This window comes from Calidris pugnax, unplaced genomic scaffold, assembly GCF_001431845.1.
Source record: "Calidris pugnax isolate Ruff unplaced genomic scaffold, ASM143184v1 scaffold103, whole genome shotgun sequence".
NCBI classification, from domain to species: domain Eukaryota; kingdom Metazoa; phylum Chordata; class Aves; order Charadriiformes; family Scolopacidae; genus Calidris; species Calidris pugnax.
The window spans coordinates 12,486,028-12,513,332 of NW_015090990.1; the positions used below are offsets into that span (position 1 = coordinate 12,486,028).

General features: G+C 38.7%; 1 protein-coding gene across 1 annotated transcript in view; it reads left to right on the forward strand.

The window, feature by feature from the left end:
* Positions 1-27,305, forward strand: part of ITGA4 (integrin alpha 4) — a 38,443-nt gene that overhangs the window by 654 nt on the left and 10,484 nt on the right. The window contains exons 2-17 of the mRNA XM_014954615.1: positions 57-178; positions 7,005-7,111; positions 7,210-7,339; positions 8,568-8,635; positions 9,299-9,428; positions 13,270-13,355; positions 13,685-13,744; positions 13,837-13,974; positions 14,963-15,074; positions 17,864-17,958; positions 18,320-18,410; positions 19,330-19,375; positions 19,736-19,890; positions 21,854-22,008; positions 24,631-24,780; positions 26,021-26,097. Of these exons, the coding sequence (XP_014810101.1) occupies positions 57-178; positions 7,005-7,111; positions 7,210-7,339; positions 8,568-8,635; positions 9,299-9,428; positions 13,270-13,355; positions 13,685-13,744; positions 13,837-13,974; positions 14,963-15,074; positions 17,864-17,958; positions 18,320-18,410; positions 19,330-19,375; positions 19,736-19,890; positions 21,854-22,008; positions 24,631-24,780; positions 26,021-26,097 (1,722 nt within the window). The remainder of the gene's footprint in view (positions 1-56; positions 179-7,004; positions 7,112-7,209; positions 7,340-8,567; positions 8,636-9,298; positions 9,429-13,269; positions 13,356-13,684; positions 13,745-13,836; positions 13,975-14,962; positions 15,075-17,863; positions 17,959-18,319; positions 18,411-19,329; positions 19,376-19,735; positions 19,891-21,853; positions 22,009-24,630; positions 24,781-26,020; positions 26,098-27,305) is intronic.

A 27,305-nucleotide genomic window follows, 5' to 3' on the forward strand; every position in this document is an offset into this window, starting at 1 on the left:
CCTTCTCCCGGCTCCCCCGGGCCGCGGCCGCTCACGCCGCTCTCTGTGCCCCGCAGGCTGGTGGCGGGCGCCCCCCGGGCCAACTGGCCCGCCAACGTCTCGGTGGCCAACCCCGGGGCCATTTTCCGGTGCCGGATCGGGAGGAATCCTGGCGGGCAGTGCGAGCAGCTCCAGCTGGGTGAGTCGGCGGCGGAGGGGCCGGGGTGGGCGGCCGGGCTGGACCCGACGGCGGCGGGACGGGACGGGACGGTCCGCGCCCGCCCCGCGGCTCTGCTGCCTTGGAGGCTGCGGCCGTTCTGGCGGGGTCCGTGCCAGATTAAACTGGCGTCCGCCTCTCGCTGGAGATCAGCGCTACTGACTAGAGTGGTAACGGTGGCACCTTTTTTGTTGTTGTTTGGTTTTTTTCTTCTCTGTAGACAGAAATAGACCAGAACTTCGTTTAGACTGTGACAGAGCCCGTTCCCACAGTTTTCTTTCGCAGCTTTCAGCCCCCGCGGTTCAAAAGCCTCGGGAGAGTTTTGGGGTGTCTCTCGTGCTTCTCGGCAGAAAGCTGGGTCAGGTTTCGGAGCAGGGGGCGAGTGGAATTAGCTCAGAGGTGGGGGGTGGGTGGAAGTCCGTGCCTAAATCGTCTTTTCTTCTGTAAAGCTTTCCCCTTCCTAGAAGCCACCCTAAAGTAACTCTCAACCAGAGTCCTCTTGCAGATGGGTTCTCCCTACTTGCAGATGGGTTCTTCCTACTTGCAGACTTGTTGAAAAACTGAGTTTCAGAGGAACAAAGCTATTTTTGACCGAGTCAGTTTCTTTCTAGCTTCTGCATTTGACCCTGCCCCTCTCTACCTCCCCAGCCCCTGTGCCTGGGAGATGTAACTGCTTGCACTTACCCAACTTCCAAGTGTTTGGTACTTGTTAAAAAGGACAACACTTTGCAATGGGTTATCGTGGATATGCATTAACTGCGTTGGGCTCTGCTCTTGTCCCCCTTGCATACAGTGCCCGTTCATTCTGTCCTTAGGCATAGAAAGCTTCCTGAACTTTCTGTCCTGCTGTGACCGAGGCCATCCCATCCGTTAAAACTAGGGACTTGCCGCCCAGTGAGGATAAGAAGCGCGGGAAAGGGTTTTCAAAATATTTGAAACCGACGAAACTGATAGTGCACCATGGACTGATGGGCTTTCGGGGCAGAATGCAGCATTCTGTGGCAAAAATGTTACAACAATTATTTCTTTATACATCTGTGCATAACGCTTAGAATTGATGTGCTCTATGATTTTTTTCTCCTACAGATAGAAATAAGAGTTATTTTTTGTAACTAAGCTACAAAACCTAGGATACTTAAGTGGTGCTTTACTTCTAGACACACAAGGAAAAACAAGCAGTTGCTTGTAGAAAGAACTGCAATTAAATTTATTCCAGCCCAAGAAGTTCTTTTTTTTTCTTTGAGTAATTTCATTCCAATATTAGATCTATTGAAAAATGTTATATAGCAATGAACTTTTTTCTCCAACTGCTGCTTTTTAAGTGGAGGCTTGCAAAAGTCAGGAGTCAACTGAAGTGGTGAAATAGCATATGCTAAGAAGCAATAAACCCTACTTCATTGGAGGTAAAAATAGACCTTCACTGTGTGGGGGAAGGAAAGGAGGGGAAGGGTAGAAAGTTTCAGGTTCTTTGAAAAATACGTACATCTGCAGTAGGTCTCAACTTACTCATTTTGCCAGCTGAGAAAGAAAAGCTCTAACCAAGTAACTCGATGGGCTTTTTCTCAGTAGCTTAGGGGATTCAAGCGAAGTGATGCAACAGGTGAATGAAAATGTTTATGTGTTTCCAAAGGCTTAATTTAACACAGCTTCTGTTCCCAGGTTTAGAGGCTGCAGGTTACACAATGATGTTTACTATCTTGTCCTGTGTTTTTAAAAGTAGTGATACTACAAGAGATCTTTGCAAAATGTTTATTTCCCTTAGTGCCAGTTTCCATAGTGCTTTACATCACTAGGGTACATCTACAGTGTTTCTGAAGTTAAATAGATACTGAAAAGAAGTGCTCTATTGTAAAGCAGGTCAGTGAGGTCAATGAAGAAGCCAAAGGCGGCTGTGGTGCATGGGATGTAAATGAAGTAGGGTAGTATCTGAGGTTTGTTAAGCCTCTGCCATCCTGCCAGGCGGTCACAGAAATACACAAGGGAACTCAGAATTGCAAAGCTGAACTTAATTATCTCTTGTCTAACTCATTCAGGCTGTCAGCAACTTTTGGACATAATGGTTTTATCAACGCTGTGTCTTTCAGTCAGTGACCTCCTCGTTCTTCTGCTTGGATTCTTGCCAGTGACAAGTTTGGGTTCTGATCTCGTAGAATAGGGTAATTTCCTTTGTAAAACGTGCAGGGATACATTACATTGCTGGGAAAGGCAAATTGAGAAATAGCTATTTCTATATTTAATACTTGAATCCCTTTCCGTAAAAGAATCTTTGAGGTAGTAAGTCTCTAATTATGAGTCATAGAAAGGTCGAGCTGACAACAGGAAGTAGGACTGGGGTTCTCCAAATGTTGGGCCTCTGTAATAAATGGATGGGAATAACTTAAAGACATAAATATGTTAAAACACTTTTTTGCTATTTTTCGTGAAAGTAGCCTTGAAATTGGCATAACTAATTAATGAAGGATTCATGCGCAATTAGGAAGACTCTGATTACACAAAACTGCTGTTGTATTTTTTGTGTCACACATTCCTATCTGCTTCCTCAGTAGCAGAAGAGTTGCTGGGAGTAGTCCTGTGCTGCAGTCATCCCAGCATCTGGAAATAACTCATCCAGGCATACCTTAGAGAATTTTAATGTTGTTCAGAGTGTTGCATGGGCCTGGACTGGTTTTAGAGTAGAGAGGAGCCATGAGATGTGCTGCCATGAGACCGACTAGCAAATCTTTGTCTTCATAGCACCTCATAGGCACTTCTAAATTTCTCTCTGATTGCTGAACAGAGGAGTAGTGTTTTAAGGGTTTCTTTTCTAGTCCTAGTACTTCTGTCAGTGGTATCAAGTGTTCTACACTGTTGATTTGTTTGTATTTGGAGTATTTTTAAATTATGACTTATGTTAGGTGTAGAGGTTTGTAATCAAGCTCTAGGCACAAATACAAAATACAGTGCTTTAGGTTTACTGTTTGGAGTGCTAAGTGTCCATCTTCTACCAGTCTTCTGGTCTTTTGATTAGATCTTGCTTGCGTCGGTTTAGGGTATTCATAGACTTGCACAAAGTTCTTTAGTTATTTTTGACCTATTACATTTTGACTTGCAAAACAGTAGAGAAATTCTTCAATAAAATTGCTCTCACATTTGAAACAGGGTGATACATTGACTAAAAATACAGGAAACGGTTTATAAAATTTTCCATCCAGTCTAAAAAAAAGAAAGTTTTAACTACGAATGTACAGTAAATTCAGTGCATCTTGTTTAGCATAAGGCTGGAAAGCTCTGCCTACAGATTCAGCTTTCCACCCTTCTTTTAAGTTGTTGCTACAATTAACCTATGAACAAATTGCCCTCTAGCTCCCCCAGCTGAATCATTACAATGGAAAAATGAACAGTTAATGGGTTTCCCCAGAAGGCTGACCTGTATTTGTTCAACTTTGATTTCATTTTGCCTTTGGTAGTTTGGCTTTTTGATCTCACTTGTGTTGCTCATAGCCTGCCAATGAACTCTTTTGAAATAGCCATGTTATTCCAAGGAAGACAGGACCTTCTGGACATAGGTCTGCTACAGAGTTGTGGAAACAGCTGGCACAACTGAAATGTTTTGGGTAGAAGTGGTTTGAGGGACATAAGAGGGGTAAGACCTAGCAAATCAGTGAAAAGAGAAAAGATTGTCCTGGATGAATGAAAAAAAGTGGCTGATGGGGCCCTGACATATAGGAGCAGGATATCAGAAGGCTTGTTGTCTTTGCAGTAGACTTCGTAGTTTTAATCAATTAGCACTAGGGCCAGGGGCGTTCTGGAAGGATAAAAAGGATCATGGGAGGCTGCTGGGCACGGGAAGCACTGGAGCAAGTTATATAAAGCTGGTTTCTCTGATGACATGGCAAACATCTGTATTAAAGTCCTTGAGGCCAAAGCTAGAAGTGGCTTTATAAGTTGTGACCTTATTAAGATGCGATTGTGCTGTCTCTGTGGATGCGTGCAGTGGGGATTATAGCAGAAGTGTATCTTCCAGCTGTGTAATGTACACAGGCTGGGCAATTACTTATCTCTCGGTGACTTTATGACAGCGCGTGCTCCTTTTCCCTGAGGCAACCAAGCTGCCATGTCCTCTTGAGCTTATGCAGTGCTGTTCTGCTGCTTGTGCAGAATACAGCATTTCCTCTTCTCATTCCATAAAGCTTTTATAATGTCATCCCCTGAGCAGGGGCTCCTCATGGTGTCTGGGATGTCAAGCTCACACTTCTCTTGCTCACAAAGGCCTGTAATTTCCAAGGTGGGTGAGTACTTGCCAGTCAGAGAAAGAGAGAGAATGTAAGATAGCAGGTCAGCAGAGGGCCAAAGTGTGCCTGAATCAAAGCGTATGCTGGAGCTAAGGAAAAGGGGAATACAATCCAACAAGCATGAAGGAATGGTGGTGCTTTTTCTTGGTATGGACCTCTGAAATAGGCACAGGAATGAAGCGCTGAGATGAGCAAAACTTCCTCTTGTCTTTCATATCATCGTTATCTGGTCTTGTTTGACTTACTGATAGAAAGTCTCAAAAAGCCTCTTGAGATCTAAATTTACAACACGCGTCTTCTCCACTTCTTCCATTGCCTGGAAATCCACATACACTTTAAAGCAAGTCGCAGGTAAGTCATTGTCAGAAGAGGATGGAAAGCATTGCTTGAAGGGGGTTACCAGAAGTGCCTTTTCTGATTTAAAGGAGGATTAATTCTTACACATGGGATCGTAATGGAATTTAGTTTTCTGAGGCAATTTCAGTCAGATTAATGTGCTCTATAACTCATGCAAATTGTGGAAATGTCTCTCTGAGGAAATGAGGAGTTCCAAAATTGAAGTCCAAAACTAAATTCCAAACTTGTGTTTGCAAATGGTATATATTCAGTACATGGAAGTTCACGTCACTGACGTTAGCCAGGTAGGAGAATTCGGAAGCGTATTAACTGAACCTCAGTAAATGACAACCTGCAGAAAAATCAACTTTTTTTAGTAGATTTTTTAGAGTAAGGTATTTTACTTTGTGCTTGTCTTGGAGTACAAGCCCACATGTTGTTAATTACTGTTCCTCAGGTGACCTACAGGAATTATTAAACTACAGTGACATAAAATCACTTGGCCCAAAGACAATTGAATGTGATGTTACTGTGAGTGCTAAGGCCAATTCCTGATTACTTGGATATTGTGTACTATTTCCTTGATGTCTTGGGGAAAGGCACATGGAGGAGGAAGTGGTAGCAAAGAGATGAAGGAGGGTGAGATGCCTCTTGACCCTGTGAAGGGTGTTGTTTTTGGAAGAAGGTAGAGTACAGTTGCAGTGTGCAGGGTGCGTCATCCTCTGTGCAGTATGGTGAGGGGTTCCTGACTGCACTACTCTGGTCTTTCCATCGGAGCAGTGAGAAAAAGTGATGTTTGAAAAAAATGGAGAAGGAGTATGGAAGTGGAAGAAATTAAGGCTCCAAAAGTTTCTTCAGACAAATGTCAGTTTCTAGGCTTGTAACAATACACTAGGGAATAACCTCTGAAATAAGGATGGTTGTTGGGTTTTATTCCTACAGTGCTTTTCCTTACTTTTTTTCCTTATGTTTTCTTACCATGTGATAAACATTTATCTTGATTCCATTAATCTGGTATTTTATCTCAAAAAGTCCGTGGTATCCTAGGTATAAAAATCATATAATTCAGTGTTGGTTGTGAGAACATAGGTAGTAAAGCTCACAGTTATTCATCTTTCTCCTGGCTACTGAATAGATAAGGTGTATCTCGTTACTTTGTTTCCATATTTAATCAAAATTGTGCAGTTGTATGTCCTGTAAAGGGAATTCAACAAGTCCACTAAATTAGGAGTGTATTTATTTAAACTTTCTAATGCATTGGACAATAATAAATTTCAGTTCCAGTGTCAGCAGAATTTTGGGGGGAGGAGGGTGTTGATTTATGTGTTCTCCTCTCAAACCATGTCCCTGTTTGCATGGGTACTCTGTGATCTGTACTGACACCCTCTTCTGGGTAACTGTTTCAATAATTTGGTTAATGCTTAGTCATATGAACAACTTACAAATTAAAAGCTTGTTTTATATAACTTAGAATACTTTTAAATGTGTAGCTTCTTCTTACCATGGGTACCGCTACTGCTTTCCAGAAGGAAGCAAATATTTGCTAACTTGGCAATATTGTAGCCTTTCAGGGGAGTTAGAAGAAATTTCACTATGTTCTCCAAGGTTTTAAAAATTAACTCTCCTTCAGAACAAAACCAAAGAGCTACTGCTAAATAATTGCAACAGTGCAAGGAGTACACAGGATATGCATACATAATGATCTGACATCCCCAGTAGAGATTGTAGTTGTGCACCCTTTATTTGATGGCCATTTGCAGTAGAGATAATTTAAAGGTCTACTACCAGTAGATACATAGTTTGAGAGATGCTTGCTTTAGAGTAGAGTTTGGGTAGCACTTATGGGAATTACTTGTGTTTCTTACGAACTTTTAGGCTGAAGAACACTTGAAAAATCAGCCCTTCATCAGATTGATTGTAATGTCACTTTCTATCTTAATTTCAATAATGATGGAGAAGCCAATCCTCACTGCCAGCCTATTGTGTTCAGAACCAGTACGCTCCCTTTGGCTGCGTGCAGCCCTACCTTTGTTCAAGAAGAAAGTGAAAAGTCTAAGTGGCCTCTAAGACGAAGACAGAGGTCAGGTCTACCAAAGCTAAGTTACTGCAGTCTCCCTGTAGGGTTCCTGGATGCTCCTTGTACTCACCATGTGGCTCTTCAGCTTGTCCCCCTGTTCAGAGCATTGGTCTTTGTGTCCTAGGCAACCCCAAAGGAGAGCGCTGTGGGAAGACTTGTTTGGAAGAGCGTGATAATCAGTGGCTGGGTGTCAGCTTATCGAGGCAGCCAAAAGAAAATGGATCTATTGTTGTATGTATTAACCACTAGAGCTGCGTGTCTGTTTGTCAGACTGCCTTCACCTTTCTTACGCTTCCGCGTCAAACGGCATGTTTGTTTTTTATCCACAGGCTTGTGGACATAGATGGAAAAATGTCTTTTACACGAAAAATGAGCACAAACTCCCGTATGGTATATGTTTTGCTGTCTCTTCTGATTTTCGAACTGAACTGAGCAGATCGATACGCCCGTGCTATATAGGTAAGGGGAATGCTTGGGTCCTCTGTAGGGAAAGCTAAGATCCATAATTGCATGGTGTGGAGTTTGTCAAGAGGCTGTGTTGCTCTGAGCAGGCTTCCTGCAGCCAAAGGTGTGAAGATTGAGTGCAGGTGATAAGAGCCAGATTTATGATGTAGATTTGTTAACACGAAGTTTATCACTTCTAGGAAAAGCTGTTCTCAACAGGCAAAAAATTTGTTTAAAGAGGGCATAAGAATACTTACTGGATCACTGAAAGATGTGTGCTTCTCAAAAATAGGCCAGTAGGGGACATCCTTCCTTCCTTTACTCTCTGATTTGCTTCCTCTGCTCAGGAGAGTGCCTCACAGCAGAGCAGCAGAGATACCTGCAAGTGATTTTTGCTGTCAGCTCCTTATCCTTTGATACAAAGCTGCTGTGGTTCCTCGTCACAGTATGTGTCCCTCTTCCTTACTTGCCTCCTGCCAAAGCCACTACTGTGATGTGAGACCTTCAGTGGTCCTTCCTCAGAGGAAGTTTGAAGCTATCAAATAAGCCTTCCCTTCTATACCTCCCTCCCATCCAGGAGAATGATCTCGTGACCCTGTCCCTTGCCAATGCAAGGAAGAGCTGGCAATCTGGCTGTTCTGTGCTGGCTTCAGAGACTGTTACGAGCATTGGTGAAATTATGCTTTTATCTTCAGTGACTTTTTAAGTGAACAAATCTATGGAGGAGGTGCAGGGAACCCTGATGGGAGGCAGGTAGCAAAGGAAAGCAGGGCTGGGAGAATTGGATATAAAAACAACTGCTAAGGATGACAGGTAAAATATGTCTAAGACAGCCATAACACAAGCCTTTCAGAGCACTGGTGGAGCATCAGGGCAGCTCCTATCAAGATACAAAAGCCTGTTGGCCAGATTATGCATGAAATATACAGAGTTGTAGAGAAGAGTTAAGTTTATCTAGCTGTGCTGTTTCATTCATGGCACAATTGAAAAAGAAAAGTACAGCTTTTAAAGTCACAAGATTTCAAAGGAAGCTGTCATCAAGTGATACACAGTGCTTTGAGTTTGTTACAATACTGTATTGAAGCTAAAAGCTATACATTGAAAACCAGTGTTTTTAGTTATATTACAGAACTGAAAACCAATGGGTTTGGTTTTTTTTAAAATTTGTCTCAGCTTCTGTTGAAGACCTGGTAACAAATTCTGAAACTACTCATCCTTTTTAATATTTCTTGCTTATTCCTAGATCATGTGCGAAAGTTTGGAGAAAACTATGGGTCATGCCAGGCTGGAATGTCTAGTTTTTACATTGAGGTGTGTATTAAAGATACCAAACCTCTTTCTTCTCTCTCTCTCTCTCTCTGTATATACACTTACATGTACACATACATATGTATACATACATATGTAAATGCAAACATTAACACTGTCTTTCTTTTTACAGGAGGGACAAATCATACTTTTCCCATTATATTTAGTGGAGTCTTGATAAGACTTGCATAATAATTCACAACTAATGCTTTTATTTTTTATTCCCCAAAACACTTTTACACCTGACTAAATGCAAAATTACTTTTCATCTGGGAAAAGAGCATGGATATAACAGGGTATGAGTAATCTGTTTGATGTAACATTAATACTAATAACACCTTCTTGCTTTACAGAGTATTATTGATACCTATTTCTGTATTATTTAATCTCCATTTCACCCTAAGGTTATGATTTCCAAAAAACTCTTTTGAGAAGAGCATGTTCTGTTTGTTACTCTGTTTTAAGTTGTTCACAGCTCAAAGTTTTTAATAAACATATTTTTAGAAAGTCTGAAAAATGTTGTCTGTGATCCAGTGACAATCCCCCGGTACTGAGCCGGGTGTATCTCCAGTAGCATTTCATTGAGTTCACAGGAGATCTTGTTTTGCTTATCTTCATGAATATTTAAATATGAATAACATGACTTTTTTTTTATTTTTCTTTTAGGACTTAATTATAATGGGAGCCCCTGGATCATTTTATTGGACCGGTTCTGTTTTTGTATACAATACAACTGCAAATACAATCGCTGCTTATGCAGATTCAAATAACCAAGTGAAATTCGGCAGTTATCTAGGTACTTTAAAATATTTAATACTTTACAAAAAAATGTCAAAGAATTAGCTAAATAGCTGATCTTGAAGTGAGTGCAGAGTGTTGATCAGTGCTTCTTTACTAATCCCAGAAGCAACGCTTCTAAATATGTGTTCTGAGTTTGTTAAATATTGTTTAATTATAAGGTTTCCTCTCTGTTCTTTTTACGTGGAAGCTTCTCAAACAATTCTCTGTTCTGATTTTATCATCTCTCCACTGAGTTTCTATCACTTCTTGGTTTAGAAGGTAGGGATGTGCTTCTGGTTAGCAATGGTTTGCACTTCACCGTTAAGTCTGAAATGCTGCCAAGGGCTTTCATAGCAAAAGACTTCACAAAAATATTTCACATATAACAGAAATATGAAAAGTTGGTTACCATGAAAGCTTCAAGGAAACAAGTCTTAATTGCATTGTCAAAAAGGGAAGTATGCGATGATCTTAAGAGACAGACTTGACTCCAGTGGAGACGTTTTTTTTATCTTGGTCTGCAGAGGCAAACCTTATCTACAAATGTCTGCAAAGAAAGCCATGAAGCTCCTACCTATGTAACTGTATCCAAATAGTTAGCTGGATTTAGTGCTAGAATTTGTAGGGGTTTATGTTAGAAAAATTAGCAGCTTCAGTTTTCTCACTACATACTGAGAAAAGCTCATCTGTCCTTCCTGAACTCCTGAGCAAGAATATTTTAGCCTGTGACCATTGGTTTTTGCATTTTCCCATTTACAGATCGGGTTCACGTGGATAAACATTTCCTGTTTCTGATTTCAGTCTTTTGACAGTAGGAAGCAGGCGTAGGTTATGAAATAACTGTTATGAAATACGAAGTGGCTGACGCTTCGGAGCTCGGTACTGAGCCTTGTCAGGGCGGCCATTGGGCTCGGGGGGGAAAGTCGAGAGCAAACGAGATGCTGGGTGGTAAAAGGTGATCAGATACCCAGATCGCTATGGTTAATTGGTAATGTTTCTAACCTTTCATAGGACCTAAAAAAAACTTCATTAAACGCTTGCTCCAGCTTTCCAGTAGCAGAAGAAAATATCACACTTGCATGGGAAAAACCTCATTCCAGATTTCTGCCCCTACATGTGTAAGAGGGAGAATTTCTGTAATGACTGAGTGAAGTCACTGGTAGCCAGAGGCCAGATAACAGGCAAACAGGTGAAAGCTTGCAAAGGGACTGTGCTGTGGAGGGTGCAGGGAAAGCGTTCCTGCAGAAGTGGTCTCTCTCTTAGTTCCCTTGGCTATCCAGGTCCTGAGATCAGCTGGCATTTGCTTCACAAACGCTTCTCCAGCGACTTGGTGGAGCCATAACAGCCAGCAGGCTGCCTTGGCAGAGTCGTGAGTCCTCTCAACTTGTGCTTTCTACAGGGAACTGAAGAAGGGGACCTCTGGCTACTGTGTCTCTACGGTAGCAGCTGTGATAAACATTCAATTTTGCATTGTTCCATGCCACTTAAACCCACACTTTGTTCCTTTATGATAATACATAATGTAGTAGAAAGAAAGTAAAACCTTCCTCAGCTTCTGTTCTGTCCCATCTCTGGCATTGTTTAAGGCCAACACCTATTTAGGATTAATTTTATTACCATGACTTTTTTTTTGAAGACTAAGTTTGCCTCCCCCTTAAATAATGAATAAAAATATCTTTACCAAGTGGTGGAAGTATATTGTGACTGGTATATTCAACATTATTATCTGCTTAGGTTATCCTTCTGGCAGGGACTGACCTCTTTATTTATATTTTTCATTAAACTGTCAAAGAGTAATAATTAACAAATAAGAGTTTGCAGGAAGAATGTGGAAAAGAATTGTTGCATTATCCAAGAGTTGGAAGAAACAAAGCTGTTTAAGTACCAGACAATTAAAGAAGTTAGAAAGAGAAGCTGGTAATACGTAATGTTTGGTAGTATTACTTCAGAGTATCTTGAAGATTAATAACTGACTTATTTTAAAGGAAATAGATAAGTAAATCAGTCTTTCAAATCAGCTGGGCCTGATGAAAGAATAACTGTAGGCACTTTACAAACTGCCTTAAAGAAATCGTAATGTAATAGTTTGTTTTAGGAATCTGAGAATGGCAAATGACGTATCAGACAGCTGAAAGTCTGTAGTAATGGTAAAGAGGAGAGAATTCTGAAAAATTCTGAGAATTCTGGAAATAAAGTTTCATTTGACTGTGCCTTTAAATGTAAAGGGTTGATTATGTAATACCCCCCCCCCCCCCCCCCCCCCCCCCCACAAGCTCCCCAGATTACAGACACTCATAGCATCACGGTAGCTACCAGCAGAAACAGATGATGTCCCTGGTTTTCCACATTTTCACATATATCCCCCCCTGCAAGTAAGCCCAACTTCAGAAAAATCACATTGTGCACGCGCTACAGTCACTGTTTCACAGCAACAGAAACGCCTGTTTTTATAAGTGTTTCTTCTCATTCCTCAATAACCCAATCTTTAGCTGGGTGGATGGCAAATATTAGCTGAGGGCATTCATTGAGGAGGAAGGGAAAAGAAATTTTTGGTGCGGTACTCATCTACTTAACAAGAAACCTAGAACTTTTGAAAAAAACTTGTGAAAAAATAATTCTTATCAATTGAGTTATTTTTCTTGGCTGACATCAATGCAAAAAAACCAAGGCATTTTGCTCCCCCCCCCCCCCCAACCCTCCCCTAAACCTTTTAATACCACAGTAAACAGGAGGGCTGTCTGATTGCTGTACTTCCTTTTACTGTGTTTGGCTTTGGGGTTTTTTTTTTTGATGGGTTTTAAAAACTAGAAAGACCAAGTTAATTATAATTACTAATGTTTATACTTCAGCAAAACTAAAATAACTAGAAAATAAAGGTCAGAGGAGGTAAATTAAGGTCCATCCACTTAAGCTTAATTTTTTGTTGAATAAGTAAAAACTAGGTGTTGACCTGTTGGTCTTTAAATGATAAATTGCCTTGTGCACCTCTTTTAGCTTAAAATCTGAAAAGAAAAAGCTGGCTTAATGAGAACTTGAATTGTAGACAGTTATCTTCACAGATGGAAAATTTAAGACTCATTCTCATCTGATCCAAGATGATTTTTCCATTTTCTCTGTATGCTGTGAAAATCAACAGTCGTTCAGTAAATGCAAGAGTAGCAGAAGATGTTAACTGTCTTCCCTGTTTCAACTTCGCCATAACGTGTTTTGGAAAGAGTAAGGATGCCTTGCGTAGCTACAGGTTAAGGTGTTAGCCTTCCGTTTGCAGTTCTCTGGCTGGACGTCAGCACCAAAATATGGTCCTGTTTGTTAAGAGCTGTCTCCACACAGAGAAATACTTTGTTACGGAGATTCATTTACAAGAGCTGATGCTAAGGCTTTCTTATTTCATAATCAAGCTTTTGCTCCAGTTTGTTCCTGACATTTCCATCTGTGTATATCCACAATACTCCATGTGTCTGTGTATGTTTATGTACACATGCGTATAAGTAGCTCTACATCTCATTTTTCTGCAGTCCAGTTACACCAGACTCACTGAACAATTGTAGAATATGCATTAGCAGAAGGTGTTTGCAATTTATTTTATTGTCTGTTAAAGTATGGCAGATAATTGAGATTCTGGGAAGAAATGAGTGTTTCTGACACTTGTTTCTGCTTGTTGGAACTTACTATTTGTATTGACCTTTTGCTTATATTTCAAAGATTTTCTTTTCTGTTTTCATTGCTAACTTGCATGAGGTCTGAATGTCAGACTCACAATAATTTGTGGTGTTGACAGCTTTTATACGTCATGTTCCCATTTTTTTTTTTCTTTATATAACATTTCCAGTATTGAATAATGCATTTCTAATTTACAGGATACTCTGTTGGAGCTGGACATTTTCTGACCTCAACCAGTATAGAAGTAGTTGGAGGGGCACCCCAACAGGAGCAGACTGGTAAAGTAAGAGATTGTCTATACTATTGGTTTGAAGGCTATATGCCCACATACCCACCTGTGATTTTCCAATTTAGATTAACATATTAAAGACAAATATCAGATATGTATGATTTCTTGTGGGGAGAAAAGTCAAAGAAGGAATGAGAGGAGATAGTCTAGGTAGTATTGGTCTGAGCTATGATGTTAAAGAAAGATACAGATAGGAAATGGTAAACAGCTGTACCTTGTGATATTGTGTGTTGCTTTATTGATTGTCTAACACAATGTAAAGAAAGCATGGGAAAGTATCTCAGATTGCTGTTTGCTGAACTCCACTTATATTTTCGTTTTAGGCATACATTTTTAGCATTGAGAAGCAACTAAATATTCTATTTGAACTACGGGGTAAAAAGGTAAATCTTTCATACTACTTTTCAGCATCTTAAAACTTCTAGCGTGTCTTGATCAAAATTCAAAGGTAATGTGATTTCTTGTTTGCACATAGCTTGGTTCTTACTTTGGAGCTGCAGTTTGTGCTGTGGACCTGAATTCAGATGGCCTCTCAGACTTGCTTGTTGGTGCTCCAATGCAAAGTACCATCAGAGAAGAAGGAAGAGTTTATGTTTATATCAATTCAGGTTCTGTAAGTATTTTCCCTAAAAACACACATTAACGCAGTCATTCTGGTATAACAAGCAAAGGAGGAAGAGATTTCCTCTCTCTTTATCATACATTATTTCAGGATGTAGGAAAACCAGCTGTAGAACTGTGATGACAGCCCCAGCAGGACTGTGTAGCACAACTGCACAGGCTGGCTGTGTAAACCAAGGCATTGTCACTCAGGCTATTGTTAGAACTGAGGACAGACTGATTTTGTAACTTGAGGGGGTGCCAGCCTGCCTCTACAGCCTCTTTGCAAGCTCTCCTCCATTACCCTGCTTGCCACTCAACTGGCATGTGAAGAGCAACTTACACAGCACTTCAGAAACACACAAGGAATGAAAAATTCATGTTCAGTTAGTGGTAGAAGTCAGGAAAGAGACTGGTAGGCCACAGTATGGCAAGTAAAGTAACTAGATGGATGAGATGTTAGAATTAGCTTCCTTTTATTCTTTTTAAGGATCAGAAATGAAAGTCTAACGGCTATTTTTTGAGAGATTTTGAATTTGTCTGGCTTTGTAAATTTTATCTTTGCATCTTATTTCCCTTCCTCTCTCTCCACACTAATACATATTTATTCTTTTATACTTGCAATTAACATTCTCTTAAAGTGTTTTGCTCACAGAGAACTAAGTCACTCCGGGATGCCTACCTACCTAAGGCACACACAGTCCCTCTGAAGCAGCTGCTGTTTACTGTTCAGCGAGCACAGTTTTTGCAGAGCAGCATGCCCTTGTTTTCTGGTACAAGCTTGCTGCTCTTTACAGGTGTTTGCTACGGGAACACGTTGCTCTTCTCTTTCTTAAAGAACAGCTTTCTTATCCTTTATTATTCTTATATTTAATACGGTTAAATATCTTTTATAATGCTGCACCACGGAGTTCAGTAGGATTATAATATTGGTGTACAAGGCAGTTTTAGTATTTTTCAAGGCACTCTGCTAATGTGCCATTGCCTCTGTTTTCCTTCAGGAAGCAAAGATGGTAGAACTGAATATAGAGCTCAGCGGGAGTGACTCGTATGCAGCCAGGTTTGGAGAGTCCATAGCCAATCTAGGAGACATTGATAATGATGGTTTTGAAGGTAAGTATATAAAGAAAACCCATTGGGTTTAATTCTCTCTGAGCAGTGAAATGTCGCGCTAAACGGGAGGATTATGGAAGTCTGAAAAGACTTTAAATTAGTGACCTGGCCTTTCTTTTCTAGGCCACTGATGTGAAATACAGCAGTTTCAAAGTCATTGATGCGTAATACCAAGAGATTAGGTTCTGTTGCTTTAATAAAGAGTGTGAGCATAAGCATGATAACATAGTCTGTAATTTTTTGTAATTTCGGGTAATTGGCTAGCATGAGCTCCCAGTGGGGATCAGACAGAGAACACAGGGAAGGACTATGATGGCCATGCCCCAGTAGTGAATTCAAAATGTTGAAGGGACTCTGAGGGAGCTTTTTCTCCCTGTTGTCTATACAGGAGGATCTATTTCAGGCACATAAAGTTAGATGCCTAAACAGAAACTGAGAATATCCTCCCTTCCTTCCCCACCACCCAGGCTGAAACACCCTCTCTAAATATGATGAGATATGGGCTGAAATTTCCTTTTATGTTGGTCAGCTAAAACGTGCTCAGAGGGCGGAGAGATTCAGTCTCCAGACTTGTGTCTAACTTCTGCAATAAGCATAAAAATTAATAGACATTGGAAAGAGAATGCCATGTGACGGTTGTAGATAAAAGGTATTTTAGTTACAGAAAACAGATGAAAGGATGTAAGATGTGTTAAAACATCTAGAATGACTCTCATAGCCGCCTACTTCCCTTCTGCTTCCAGTCAGGCAGCCTAAAATATATTTGCTGCAGAAAGCCCCATGATCTACTGAACTCGGCTGCTTTCTTCACAAGACCATTCGGTAGCTGCTCAGGTAGCCTGCAAAAACACAGCCAACTGGGAGGCCTCCAGCTAGACTGAAGAGAAACAGAGGGGACCTTCAGTGGCTTAATTCATCTTGTTGTGGTTTCATAAAATGGGAATGGCCAGTATTCTTTCCTGAAAAACTGGCATGTGCGTCCCTCTAGCAGAAGGGCACAGCACAATAGGCTGTGCAGGGACAGGATAAAAATACAACAGGCATTTTCTACTGTTCAAAAATTCATAAACAGTTTCATTTTTTTCATCAAAACTTGCACTGTATGCAGGGAGCTAATATACTTGATGCAAAATCTGTTAGCTTTTTCTGGGCTGTATCTTTACCAGGTCAATGTCATCCTTCACACTTCTGAATTACCCTTTTTATTTGCAGATACAGTCCAGGGTTTTCCCTTCACTCTTCCTTTTGTCTTGTGTTCTTGGTCCTGTTCTGTAACCTGCAAAGCTTGGAATAGTCATTCTCTTGTCTGGTCTCTGTTTCCTTAAAGTAGACTTCCCCCCTCACACCTTTGGTAACCTGTTCCTCGAACTCTTGTTAAACCCATATCATTCTGTGATTCTGTAAACTTAGTTTCTCCTGTTTTGCATCACCTTCACATTCCTATACACAGCTTTCAGGTGTTCAAACTGCAAAGGAAAACTGTATCTACTTGTAGTGCTGGGGAACAGAGAAGTAAAATCAAATTAATAGCTGCATAGAAAGGTAGATATATGACATGGAGTATAATGTGAAATGAGAATCCTAAAACTGCAGGGAGAAGCAGAGGAAACAAGTGGATTAGCTTTTGAAGGGAGCAGAAACATTGAAAAGAAAAAGTGTAGACAATATTGAGAGTGGCAGTAGGAAAAGCAATTTTGCAAGAAAAACAGCTGGAAGCAAAATACAAAGAGAAATTGAGTGTTAGAAACCATTTGTCTGTAGTAAGCAATAAAGAAGCACAGCAGAGCCAACTTCTTCAGTGATCTAAACCATCAGCATCAACCCTGTGCAGATAATAGTATGTGTGTTGGTGTAGAATGTGACTTCAGAATGTGACCTCAGAATCTGACGTGTAATTTTAATTAGCAGAACTTGGCTGTCCTCTCACCAGTAGAGAGACATAACGTATTTCATGTCTCAGTCACCAAAGTATGGATTCAATCAGAGAATTGTTGAGTAACACCAAATTGTCAGAGCTTTGCTTTTCTCATAATTTTGGTTTGGTTCAACATATGGCATTTCCAGTGTGCAGATAGTTCAGTCTTGCTTATTATGGGTGAAAGCTCACAATCATTAATTTATAGTAGTAGATTTCAGGATGATGTAATTCATCTCCTGCTCTCCCCCTTCACTTTTGTTAACAACCTCTGGCTGTTTGAACCATGGGGCTTTTTTGGTAAAGGCTGTTGAGTGTGTGTGGGTTGGTTGTTTATGTGTCACCACCCCTCTTTGTACAAAACAGCTACCTTCCTTTCCTTGTTAAATGCCTGGTCAAGCCTATTATCACCTGTTAAGGACGTTTCATATAAAAATAAATGGTTCATTTCAGGCAACATAATAAGAATCCTTCGTATGTTTCAGTGATTTCATCCATGTGGGAATAGAGTGCAGAGTTCAGTAAAATCTTCATAATTCCTTGAATACAAGGCTTTTTTTATTTTCTTTTTTTTTAAACCATGATCATTTGGCTATAATAACCTCTTAGCCTCTTAAGGGTCAAATTCAGTATTGGTAGGAATAGACTTTGTCCTGGACAAAATGGCTGTATTTGGCCCAGAAACTTACGGGGGTCAGATTACTGAGCTGCTCTGTATTGCTTCCGTTTGCATTATATCTATCTTCAACACTTCTTTTGAATTCAGTCAAATAAATTTGGTCTGGCATTGCATGCATCGTGATTTGGATTTCTTTAACTCTTCATTGCTTATGTTTCCTAAGCAACTGATTATTGTTAAATTGTTTTTCCACAGATGTAGCAATTGGGGCTCCACAAGAAGATAATCTAAAAGGGGTTATTTATATATACAATGGCAGGGAAGATGGAATAACACCTTCATTTTCACAGGTACGCTTTTTCAATGAAAAATAATCAATCCGGAAAAATCTTAAGTTTAAATTGAGAGTGTTTTCTCTTCATTTAACATTTAGATCATCTGAGGTACTGTAAAAGACTTCAGGAGTTTTTTACATAGTCTGTGATTTCCAGTCATAATATAACCTATAACAGAAAAATAAATTGTTTTGGAGGACTCAGACAGGGTTTACGAGGTATAACATTTGCAGTAATTGAGGAATATTACTTTCAGAGGTGAGCATCTAACTGCCTTCAGCAGCAGGATGGTTGTGCTAACATCTTTCATTGGATATTGCAACTCAAAGATTAGCTTTCCAAGAATAATTTTCTCTTCTATTTCTTTCCTCCTCAGAGAATACAAGGACACCAAATCAGTAATTCTTTGAGTATGTTTGGACAGTCCATAGCGAGTGGCGTTGATGCAGATAACAATGGTTATCAAGGTGAATTAAACAATTTTGTTTATTTTGCATTTTAAAATAATAGAGATCCATAAGGAGCAACCCTACTGTGCTACTTGTAATTTTGAACAGAAGCAAAATCTTTTATCAAGATGACATATCACATCTTGCATTTTGTGAGAAAAGAAAAAGAAATAAAATAGGAGGTAAAGCTGAGGCCAAGCAGTCAGTTTTCATGGTTATCTAATTATTACTTAAAGACTGAGAATGATTTAGTAGTAAGATCATAGTGCACAAGAGGAAGAAAAAATGTAGGTTTTATATTTAACGGCAGCCATCTCATCTGCAGGTGCCACGGTGAGCTTGGTTGGGCTCTGGAAGCAAGTTAGTTGTCCGGACTAGTGTTCTAACCTAAGACTCCTACTGGTCTTGGATTTATTCCAAAATAACTGAAAGCTATTCATGCAATAAGGAAAGAAATATACACAGTATATATACCTCTCAAATGAGGTAGCAGAAGTTAACTAAATCATTTTTTCTATCTATTTCTAGGTATAATTTCATACATATATTATATATAGTTATATGTATAACTGAATTGTTTATGTGTGTGTCTGTATAGCAATAATGAATATTTGGATTTAAAAGGAGGCAAGTACCTCCTATTTAGCTGAATTGTCCTTCAGTATCAGCCACTGAAATGTGGAATAGAAATCAAATCATCATGTTACCAATATCTGCAAGTCCAGCAAATTAGCACACAGCGTTAATGGACACTGGACAAGTATTTAAGGAATCATCTTCTAGATGAAGAATGCCTTTGAACATTAGCATGTGCCTTCTAATAAAAGGCAAATGGTGTTTTAATGCTGATGAAAAGGTGAATATGCTACAAAATGCTTGTACGTTAGAAATAATTCCTGTTGACAAATTATCCTTATTGATCTATTTTTTTGTACAGATGTAGCAGTTGGTGCTTTTCTTTCCGATTCTGCTGTGGTGCTGAGGTGAGATTGCTACATTTCAGTCCCAGGAATTTAGCTGTATTTTTTAATGTAATTCAATAAAACTCAGTAGTATATTTTAATCTCATGATATTTTTCTTAGTGTCATGAACTTCAGGCATTAGGCTCTAGAATGCTCTACAACTGAAACATTTAAGTAAACACTTTGAAGAAAAAGAAAGTACCAGTCTGAAACTTCTTGAAGCAACAAATAATGTGTATGCAACTATTTGGATTCTGAAAAATGCAGATACTTTAAAAAATGTTAATTATAAAATATAAAAATAGATTCTGTTAGAGATTTGTAGCTTCTGCAGCTACTTCTGAAGTGTTTTCTGGATATTAACTCTTTTCTATTATTAGAACAAAACCAGTGATAATTGTTGAAGCTTCTTTAAAACATCCTAATTCAATAAATCGAACTAATTTAAACTGCATGGAAAATGACCAGCCTGCCATCTGTATGGATTTGAAGATATGCTTTACCTATACAGGACGAGAGGTACCTGGTTATATTGGTAAGTTACGTGGAAAAAATTCCAGTATCTGTATTTATTTTAAAATCACTTATTTACAGAATAATGCTACTGGTATTTATTAGACCATTAATCTGAGTTCACTATGAAATGGAAAATTGAAAACATGGATACCTTTTTTAGCTCATAATTACCCTGTAAGACTGAGCCATTACACTTTTATTCAGTTTAGAGTAACAGGACATCCATACCAGGACTAGCAGAGTTACATGGCCTAGAAGAGGTAATGATGGTAAAAAGGTGAGATGTTGTGAGGAAGAAGGTAGAACTCCAAGTTGTATATTGCACCAACAATGTAATCTGAAGTTTTGATGGCATCTGGTTTAGACAACCAAAGACTAATTTTTAGCAAGCCAGCTGGATTGTGACGCTCGAGAGTTCAGCTGGAGCTGTGCACAACCACTTAGTAATATTTCCACATGGGTTTTGCAGCAGGACCATCATAGATAGGATAATTCTGACACCTAAATTAACTTACCTAACAGTATTGTGATTACATTCATGCTCATGCATTTGAACTACATTTTAATCGTGCCACTTTGGATGGTCCCTTTCATGGCACCACAGTAACTAGATCCATCATTCAGGTAGGTTTTTGGATGAGGTAGTATGCCATGAGGGTTCACAAAGAAACTGAGTGCAGTTATTCCCTGAATGCTTTCTTTTACACAGCTGCCCAGGCACCATACTCTGTTTCACACAGGGCACAACAGGAGTGTCTTGTCGAGTTTGTCTGAACCTGCCACGTGCAAAGGTCTGGGCTGTTGCTTTGCAATTAGGTAGGGAGTTAATGGTGGGTGAATGCCTTTTTTTTTTAATGTAGAATCAAATAGATTATTCAGCATGGTATTCAGATGCCCTCTAAAAGCAGTCCTCCCAGACAGGGAGCAAACCATACAGGATTGCTGTAGGATGCAGCCTTCTGCTCAGCAGTAGAGAGAAGATGTTCCCTTCATAAAACAGCTTGAGCACCTGATCGTACCATTAGGGAACGTTCTGTGAAGGAGAGGGTGTCCCATCAAAGTTACTGAAAAATATATCTTTCATTATATTGTATATAATGCATAATTTGCTTTTGGCAAAAACTGGTATTACTTGAAGCAGTATCTATTGGAGGGAATATTCATGGTGAACTTACTTAAAATAATTTACTGTCTAAATTTGACTGTGTTGCCTGGGTGCTTTTAACCTTCTTCTCACGTGCTCCTTGTAAACTGCAATCAGCCCTGGACGTGCATGGATATAAAATTATATTCTCATACAGAACATTCAAGCAATTTACAGCATCCTTTAGGAACACATTACAGAGAGCACATCAAATGATGAACAGTAAAGTTTCAAGTTCAGATATTTTGAAATTCAGATTTGTTTTAAAAGATGATCAGTCAGACTGGATTACTCTTCCTGGATTTGGGCATAAGACTTTTCACCTTAAATAGAGAAGACTAGAGGAAATTCTAGATATCCTAACTCAGCTTTTGGCAGAGATTAAGGAGTAATAGATCAGTAAAACTTATTTGCAATCTGTTATCATAGCAATTCATGCTGACTTAAATAGAAAAAATTGTGAAGTTAAACGATATTTCTCAGTGTTTGTTAACTTACCGGCTTGTTGAAATTTAACGTCAGCTCTGTAAGTGACTGAAGCAGGTTTTCTCTAAATAGATTCTGGTAGAAAACTATAAATATAACTTGACAAAACTATCCCTCCTGTGAAAATATGTATCAGGGATCAGTCATGATGCAATCAATTCTCAGATGGCTAGAAGTTTTCATTAGGTGTGGATTTCTGTCAGAGAATTCTTAAGTGGAGCATTTCAAAATGGATATTACAGAACTTACTTAAGGAAGTGAGTGAGAAGGTGTAATTTCTGTCATAATTTTATGGAAATTATAACACTTTAAGTTTTTATAACTTTTATTTTCCCTGGGTTTTATTTTGCAGTACTGCTTTATAATCTGAGTGTTGATGTGAACAGAAAAGTGGATACACAAGCAAGATTTTATTTTTCCTCCAATGGAACATCTGATACAATCTCAGGAAATATAAAGATTTACAGCAAGAATACTGCCTGCAAAGACCATCCAGCATTTATGAGGGTAATGTAATTTTCAATACGTATTGCCCTGTATATCTTTAGTTCTCCTTTGAAAAGCACACCTACTGCAGAAGAACCTATTTTGTTTACAATTGCACCACATAATTTTGGAAGTAAAATATTTGCGTTCGTAACTTCCACAGTTAATATAATTTAATTCTGATGCTTTCTCAGTTTTCTGTGGGGAAGTCAGTGGGTCTGCCACCTCTTATGTCAGTGAGAATGTGCATATTAATAATAATCACAGTGATGAAGTAGGTTATGAGCATTCCTGACATTTTTTCACCCTTTTTTTATGGACGCCATGGTTTGCATGGCCTGACCTCTCAAGCCTGTCCATGTCCCTTTGGATGGCTTCCCTTCCCTCCAGAGTGTTGACCGCACCACACAGCTTGGTGTTGTCAGCAAACTCGGTGAGGATGCACTCTATCCCCCTGTCCATCTCCCCAACAAAGATGTTAAACAGCACTGGTCTCAGTACTGGCCCCTGAGGAACACCGCTCATCACTGACATGAAGCCATCACGGACATGAAGCCATTGACCACAATTCTTTGAGGGCAACCATCCAGCCACTTCCTTATCCACTGTGTGGTTCATCCGTCAAATCCATGTCTCTCCAATTTAGAGGCAAGGATGTCGTGCAGGACAGTGTCAAATGTTTTCCAGAAGTCCAGGTAGATGATGTCTGTTGCTCTTACCTTATCCACCGACACTGTAATGCCATTGTAAAAGGGCGCCAAATTTGTCTGGCATCATTTGCCTCTAGTGAAGCCACGTTGGCTGTCACTAATCATCTCCTTATTTTCCATGTGCCTTAGCATAGGTTCAAGGAGGATCTGCTCCATAATCTTGCCAAACACAGAGGTGAGACTGACTGGCCTGTAGTTCCCAGGACTTTTTTTCCCTTTTTAAAAATGGGGGTTATGTTTCCCTTTTCCAGTCAGTGAGAACTTCACTGGACTGCCATGACTTCTCAAATATGATGAATAATGGCGTAGCAGCTTCATCCACTGATTCCTTGACTTACCTCCTGTAAGACCTTATCTAAGGGGGAAAAGAATTCTTTAAAGAAATACTAAGGACATTGAAATGCAAGGAGAAACAAGGGCAATAAAATAATGGATTACTCTGCCTAGCCTTTTCTTTAAAATCCTTACAGTGACAACTCTGTGACCTTTTGAAACAAACACCTATTAGGATGACTGATGAAGTTGATCCTGCACAGAGGCTGGGAAATAGACTTAATTTTCTACAGCTACAAAAAAAACCTGCATGGAGAAGTCTTCCATATAATTTTCTTTTTTCTTCCTCTAACTTATTTTTTGTTTATGACACCCATCAGAAGGCAATTCTTCATGATAAAGCTTCGGGGTAGAAAGGAAAGCTTATGTTATCTACTGGAAAATTGCCCAGATGCATCTCAACTGGTAGTTGCACCTAAGTGAATGTTACTGAGAGGAGCAATGGCAAATTGCCACTTCTAAGAGTTTTGTAAGCTAAGAGAGAGCTGACTGACAGCTGACCTTGTACAGATTGCTGTACCAGCATCAGCAGGTATTTGTGTAGGAGGAGGGATATGATTTGGCTCATCACTTCCTATAGTCTATCGTTAGTATTTTTTCCTGCGTATACTTCAGTTTTCTTTTTAATTTTTAATTAATAGCATTATAAGCATTTCCTTCCACCCACTGAGATTTCTGTGCTTGTATGAAGCTCCTAAAGTTAAGTAAGTGTGAATGTCTGTCAAGTACAGTCCTTGCAAGAGACCATGTACGTTTTATGTATTTTGAGTAATGACTGATTAATAGCTAATTAGTATAATGGAAGTAATATAAAGCAGATGCAGAGAAGACCTTGTTGAAAATTATTATGAATTAGATAATATGTGATTTGGCCAAAGCAAGCTTGCAGATAAGAATTAAAGTAGTGGCCATGTGGAGGGACAATCAGTGTCTGTCTATCTCCTCCACTTAGGGAGTAATTTAATCAGGTTTGCTATTGTTAGTAGTTGGTGCTTCAAGCTGTTCAGTTTTCACAAGTAGGTAGTTCGTGCTCTGATCTGCAACATTCCTGCACGGTCAAAGCTTCATGTACAAAGGGGTCATTTATTGAGGAGTTTAATCTTTTTAATACAAAATAGGAAATAAAGGGGCAAAAAAATAAAATGCAGTCATGACCTAGTTTAGTGGTACTGTGGGAGAACTCCTTTTGATTTCATCCAGAAATATTTGTCTGACATTATTCCATTGTTAACTTTCTCCATTTTAGCCAGCTTTTGCTTATTTTTCTATTTAGGCACTCCAGCGTTTCATAGGTGTGTCAGGCAGTACTATTGACAGAAATAGGTTCGTTATTCAATAAGACTTCTTTAATAGAAGAATCTTCCGTTCTGAAATGCTTGATGCTGTCATTGTATTATGCTTTTCTGCGTTTCTGATAACCTCTTTCAGGGACAAGGATGTCTGGAAAAGTATATGAGCCATATGGCGTATCAAATTATTTTACATGCAAAAAATAAATGTTCCTGTTTAATTTAGTTCTAGGGAACCTTATAATCTTTAAAACAGAAGCATACATGTCTTGTCTTATATGATTAACTCATTAGGTTTCCAATTTTCATAGAAAGATGTAAGGGATATCTTGACTCCTGTACATGTTGAAGCAAGTTATCATCTGGGGCATCATATTCTACAGAAAAGAAATGCTCAAGAATTTTCACCACTTCAACCAGTTCTTCAACAGAGGAAAGAAAAAGATGTTATAAAAAGCAAGGTTAGTGTATGAGTTCTCTTCTTTCCAAATGCACGTTTTAATCTTCAGTTAAAAAAAGCTTCACACATCCATAGCATGTGAAGGAATGCGTTTTCCAGACAAGCACCTAGTCCCTTGGTCTTAATTAATAAACCAGTATGCTAAAAAATGCCTAATGCTTCCCTAAAACAAATCTTTGCAGACCTGCTGTACAGTTTGTATTATGATTTTTTTTTTTAAAAAAAGTACGTGTAAAGGACTTTCAAGAATATATATGTATACCTCAGAACACACAGGTGTGAAATTTACTCTTTGTAATTTTCAATTACACATGATGAGTCACTTTCCAGTATAAAATTGGTTTTTAAAATTAATTCTGTGTTAAATACATAACATCGTGTTGGTATTAATCTTGAAGTATGTTGTGAAATATTAGTTCTGTGAAGATATTGCAGGTTTTCAAACACAAAGCCTGGGGGGGAAAAAAAAGAGTGTATTCTGTATCCTTAAATTAATATGAAATTAACTTTTTTTTCTCAAAAAAAATTATTAAGGGTTAATAGACTTTGCTTTGACTTAAGCAGAAGTCAGGATGCTCTGAATTTTTAACTACCAAATGGTCATAAACATATTATGACTTTTCCCAAAATAAGCTTCATGTAATTCAGACAGTTGACTGTCAGAACTCTGAGATATATAAAGCTCCACTGAAATGGCATATTTCCCTTTTCATCTTCATTCAAAATTCTGTTTTAGAAACCACAGAGTCAGAGGGAAAGAGGGTGTTGTTGAAAACAGTGACATAAATGTGCTGTGCAGGATACAGTACGCGGACACGTGCAACTCATGGTGTCTCTTGTCCCATCAAACCTTACTAACAGTGTGATGAGTAAAGCTTGTGTAATGAAACTCTCTTGCAAAAGTTAATGTGCTGTATCATAGGAGAGCCTGCAGAGGCTTCCGTTCTGGATCCTCTAAAACGCTTTGCCCTTTATACCTGTTACTTTTAAAGAATTGGCTGAACATACGCTCCCTGCTTTAACTGTGAGACTGGAAAGGCTCTCGGTTGTTATTCTGGGTGTTTGGAAAATTGCAAATCATAGCCTGGTTGAAGTGTTTTTAGGAGCAAGAGCTATTATCCAATTCCAGATACTTGGTAACAAGGTGATAGGTTTCTTTCTTTGGGAATACTTTTAGTCACTATAATATGCATAATCCACTAAAGAGCGCTTTTTTAATTTTATTTTTTTGTCTTTTATAGTTTGTTTTTGCAAGATTTTGCTCACAAGAAAATTGTTCTGCTGACTTGAGAGTTTCTGGGAAAGTTGCTTTTCCAAAGTAAGTATAATGTGGAATTAATCTTTTTGAAAGAGGTTTAATAAAATTTTATCTGCATTATTCCTTAATCTTTTGTATGTAAAGAACATTAATTTGCAAAAGTAGACTATGGACTCCCTGAGAAAATATGAGGAGTGAAGCTGTGTTTAGTTGAAGAATATTTTTAAATTGTAAATATTCCAGGAAATGTAACAGAAATATAAATAGTTGAAGAACTGTTCTTGCATAATTAGAAGACTTTACAGCTCATAAAATGTATCTTCTTCACAAAAAGGTAAACTTGTATTCTATGCTTCATATATCTGGGCTAAGATACAGTGCACAGTGCATACAAAATATGTAGACATCATAAGTACTCTTCAATTTACAAGCTATCAACTTTTTCTGCTGCTTTTATGAAGATACTGTACAAAGAAGATACTTCAGTTTTGTACTAAGACATTGTTATACATATTATTTCAATTATAAACCAATTAAGGGGCTCTTTTCTCTCATTTACTTAAGAATATTACATCTTCAGTTTTATACTGCTGATTGAGACACCAGATGGTTGAGTATTACATGAGGTTTAGACTTCTTTTCCCTACATAAATTAGCTTGCATTTTCCAAAATTAATTTTGGTTTGTGATTATTTTTTTTTTTCATTTACATCCCTGTATTTTATATATTTTTTAATACCCTTTAGCATGTTTCAGTTTTCCTCATTTCTTCCAATTAGGTATGACATTTAAATCTTGTTATTATGCAAAATAATCAATGCACTTTCAAAGTATTTATATACACTTATAATTTTCTTGCAATATGTGAGATATGCTTCCAGTAAGCATCATCTTTGGAAAATTTTAAGCCATGTACCATTTTTTCTATTCAGAATGGATTTTAATGATTTAAGTTACATTTTATAATCACAACCTTTTTATTCAAATATGGGCTGTTGCTGTGCAAAAAGAGAAATTGTATCTGTTGTGAATCTCAGCTAGACAGGCATTTTGTGTGACCTGGATTTCCTTTAGTAATGTATCACTTTTAAAGTTGATTCTGCTTTAATGGAGATATGAGGTTGAACCAACATAAAATGACACGGAAGGATGGTGACAATCACATAATGCTGATTAATCACACCTGTGTGATCCTGAACACAAGCTTTTTCATCTTCATAGATTTCAGGATAAGATTAGTATCTTTCTGCTTACTTTAATGTGTGGCC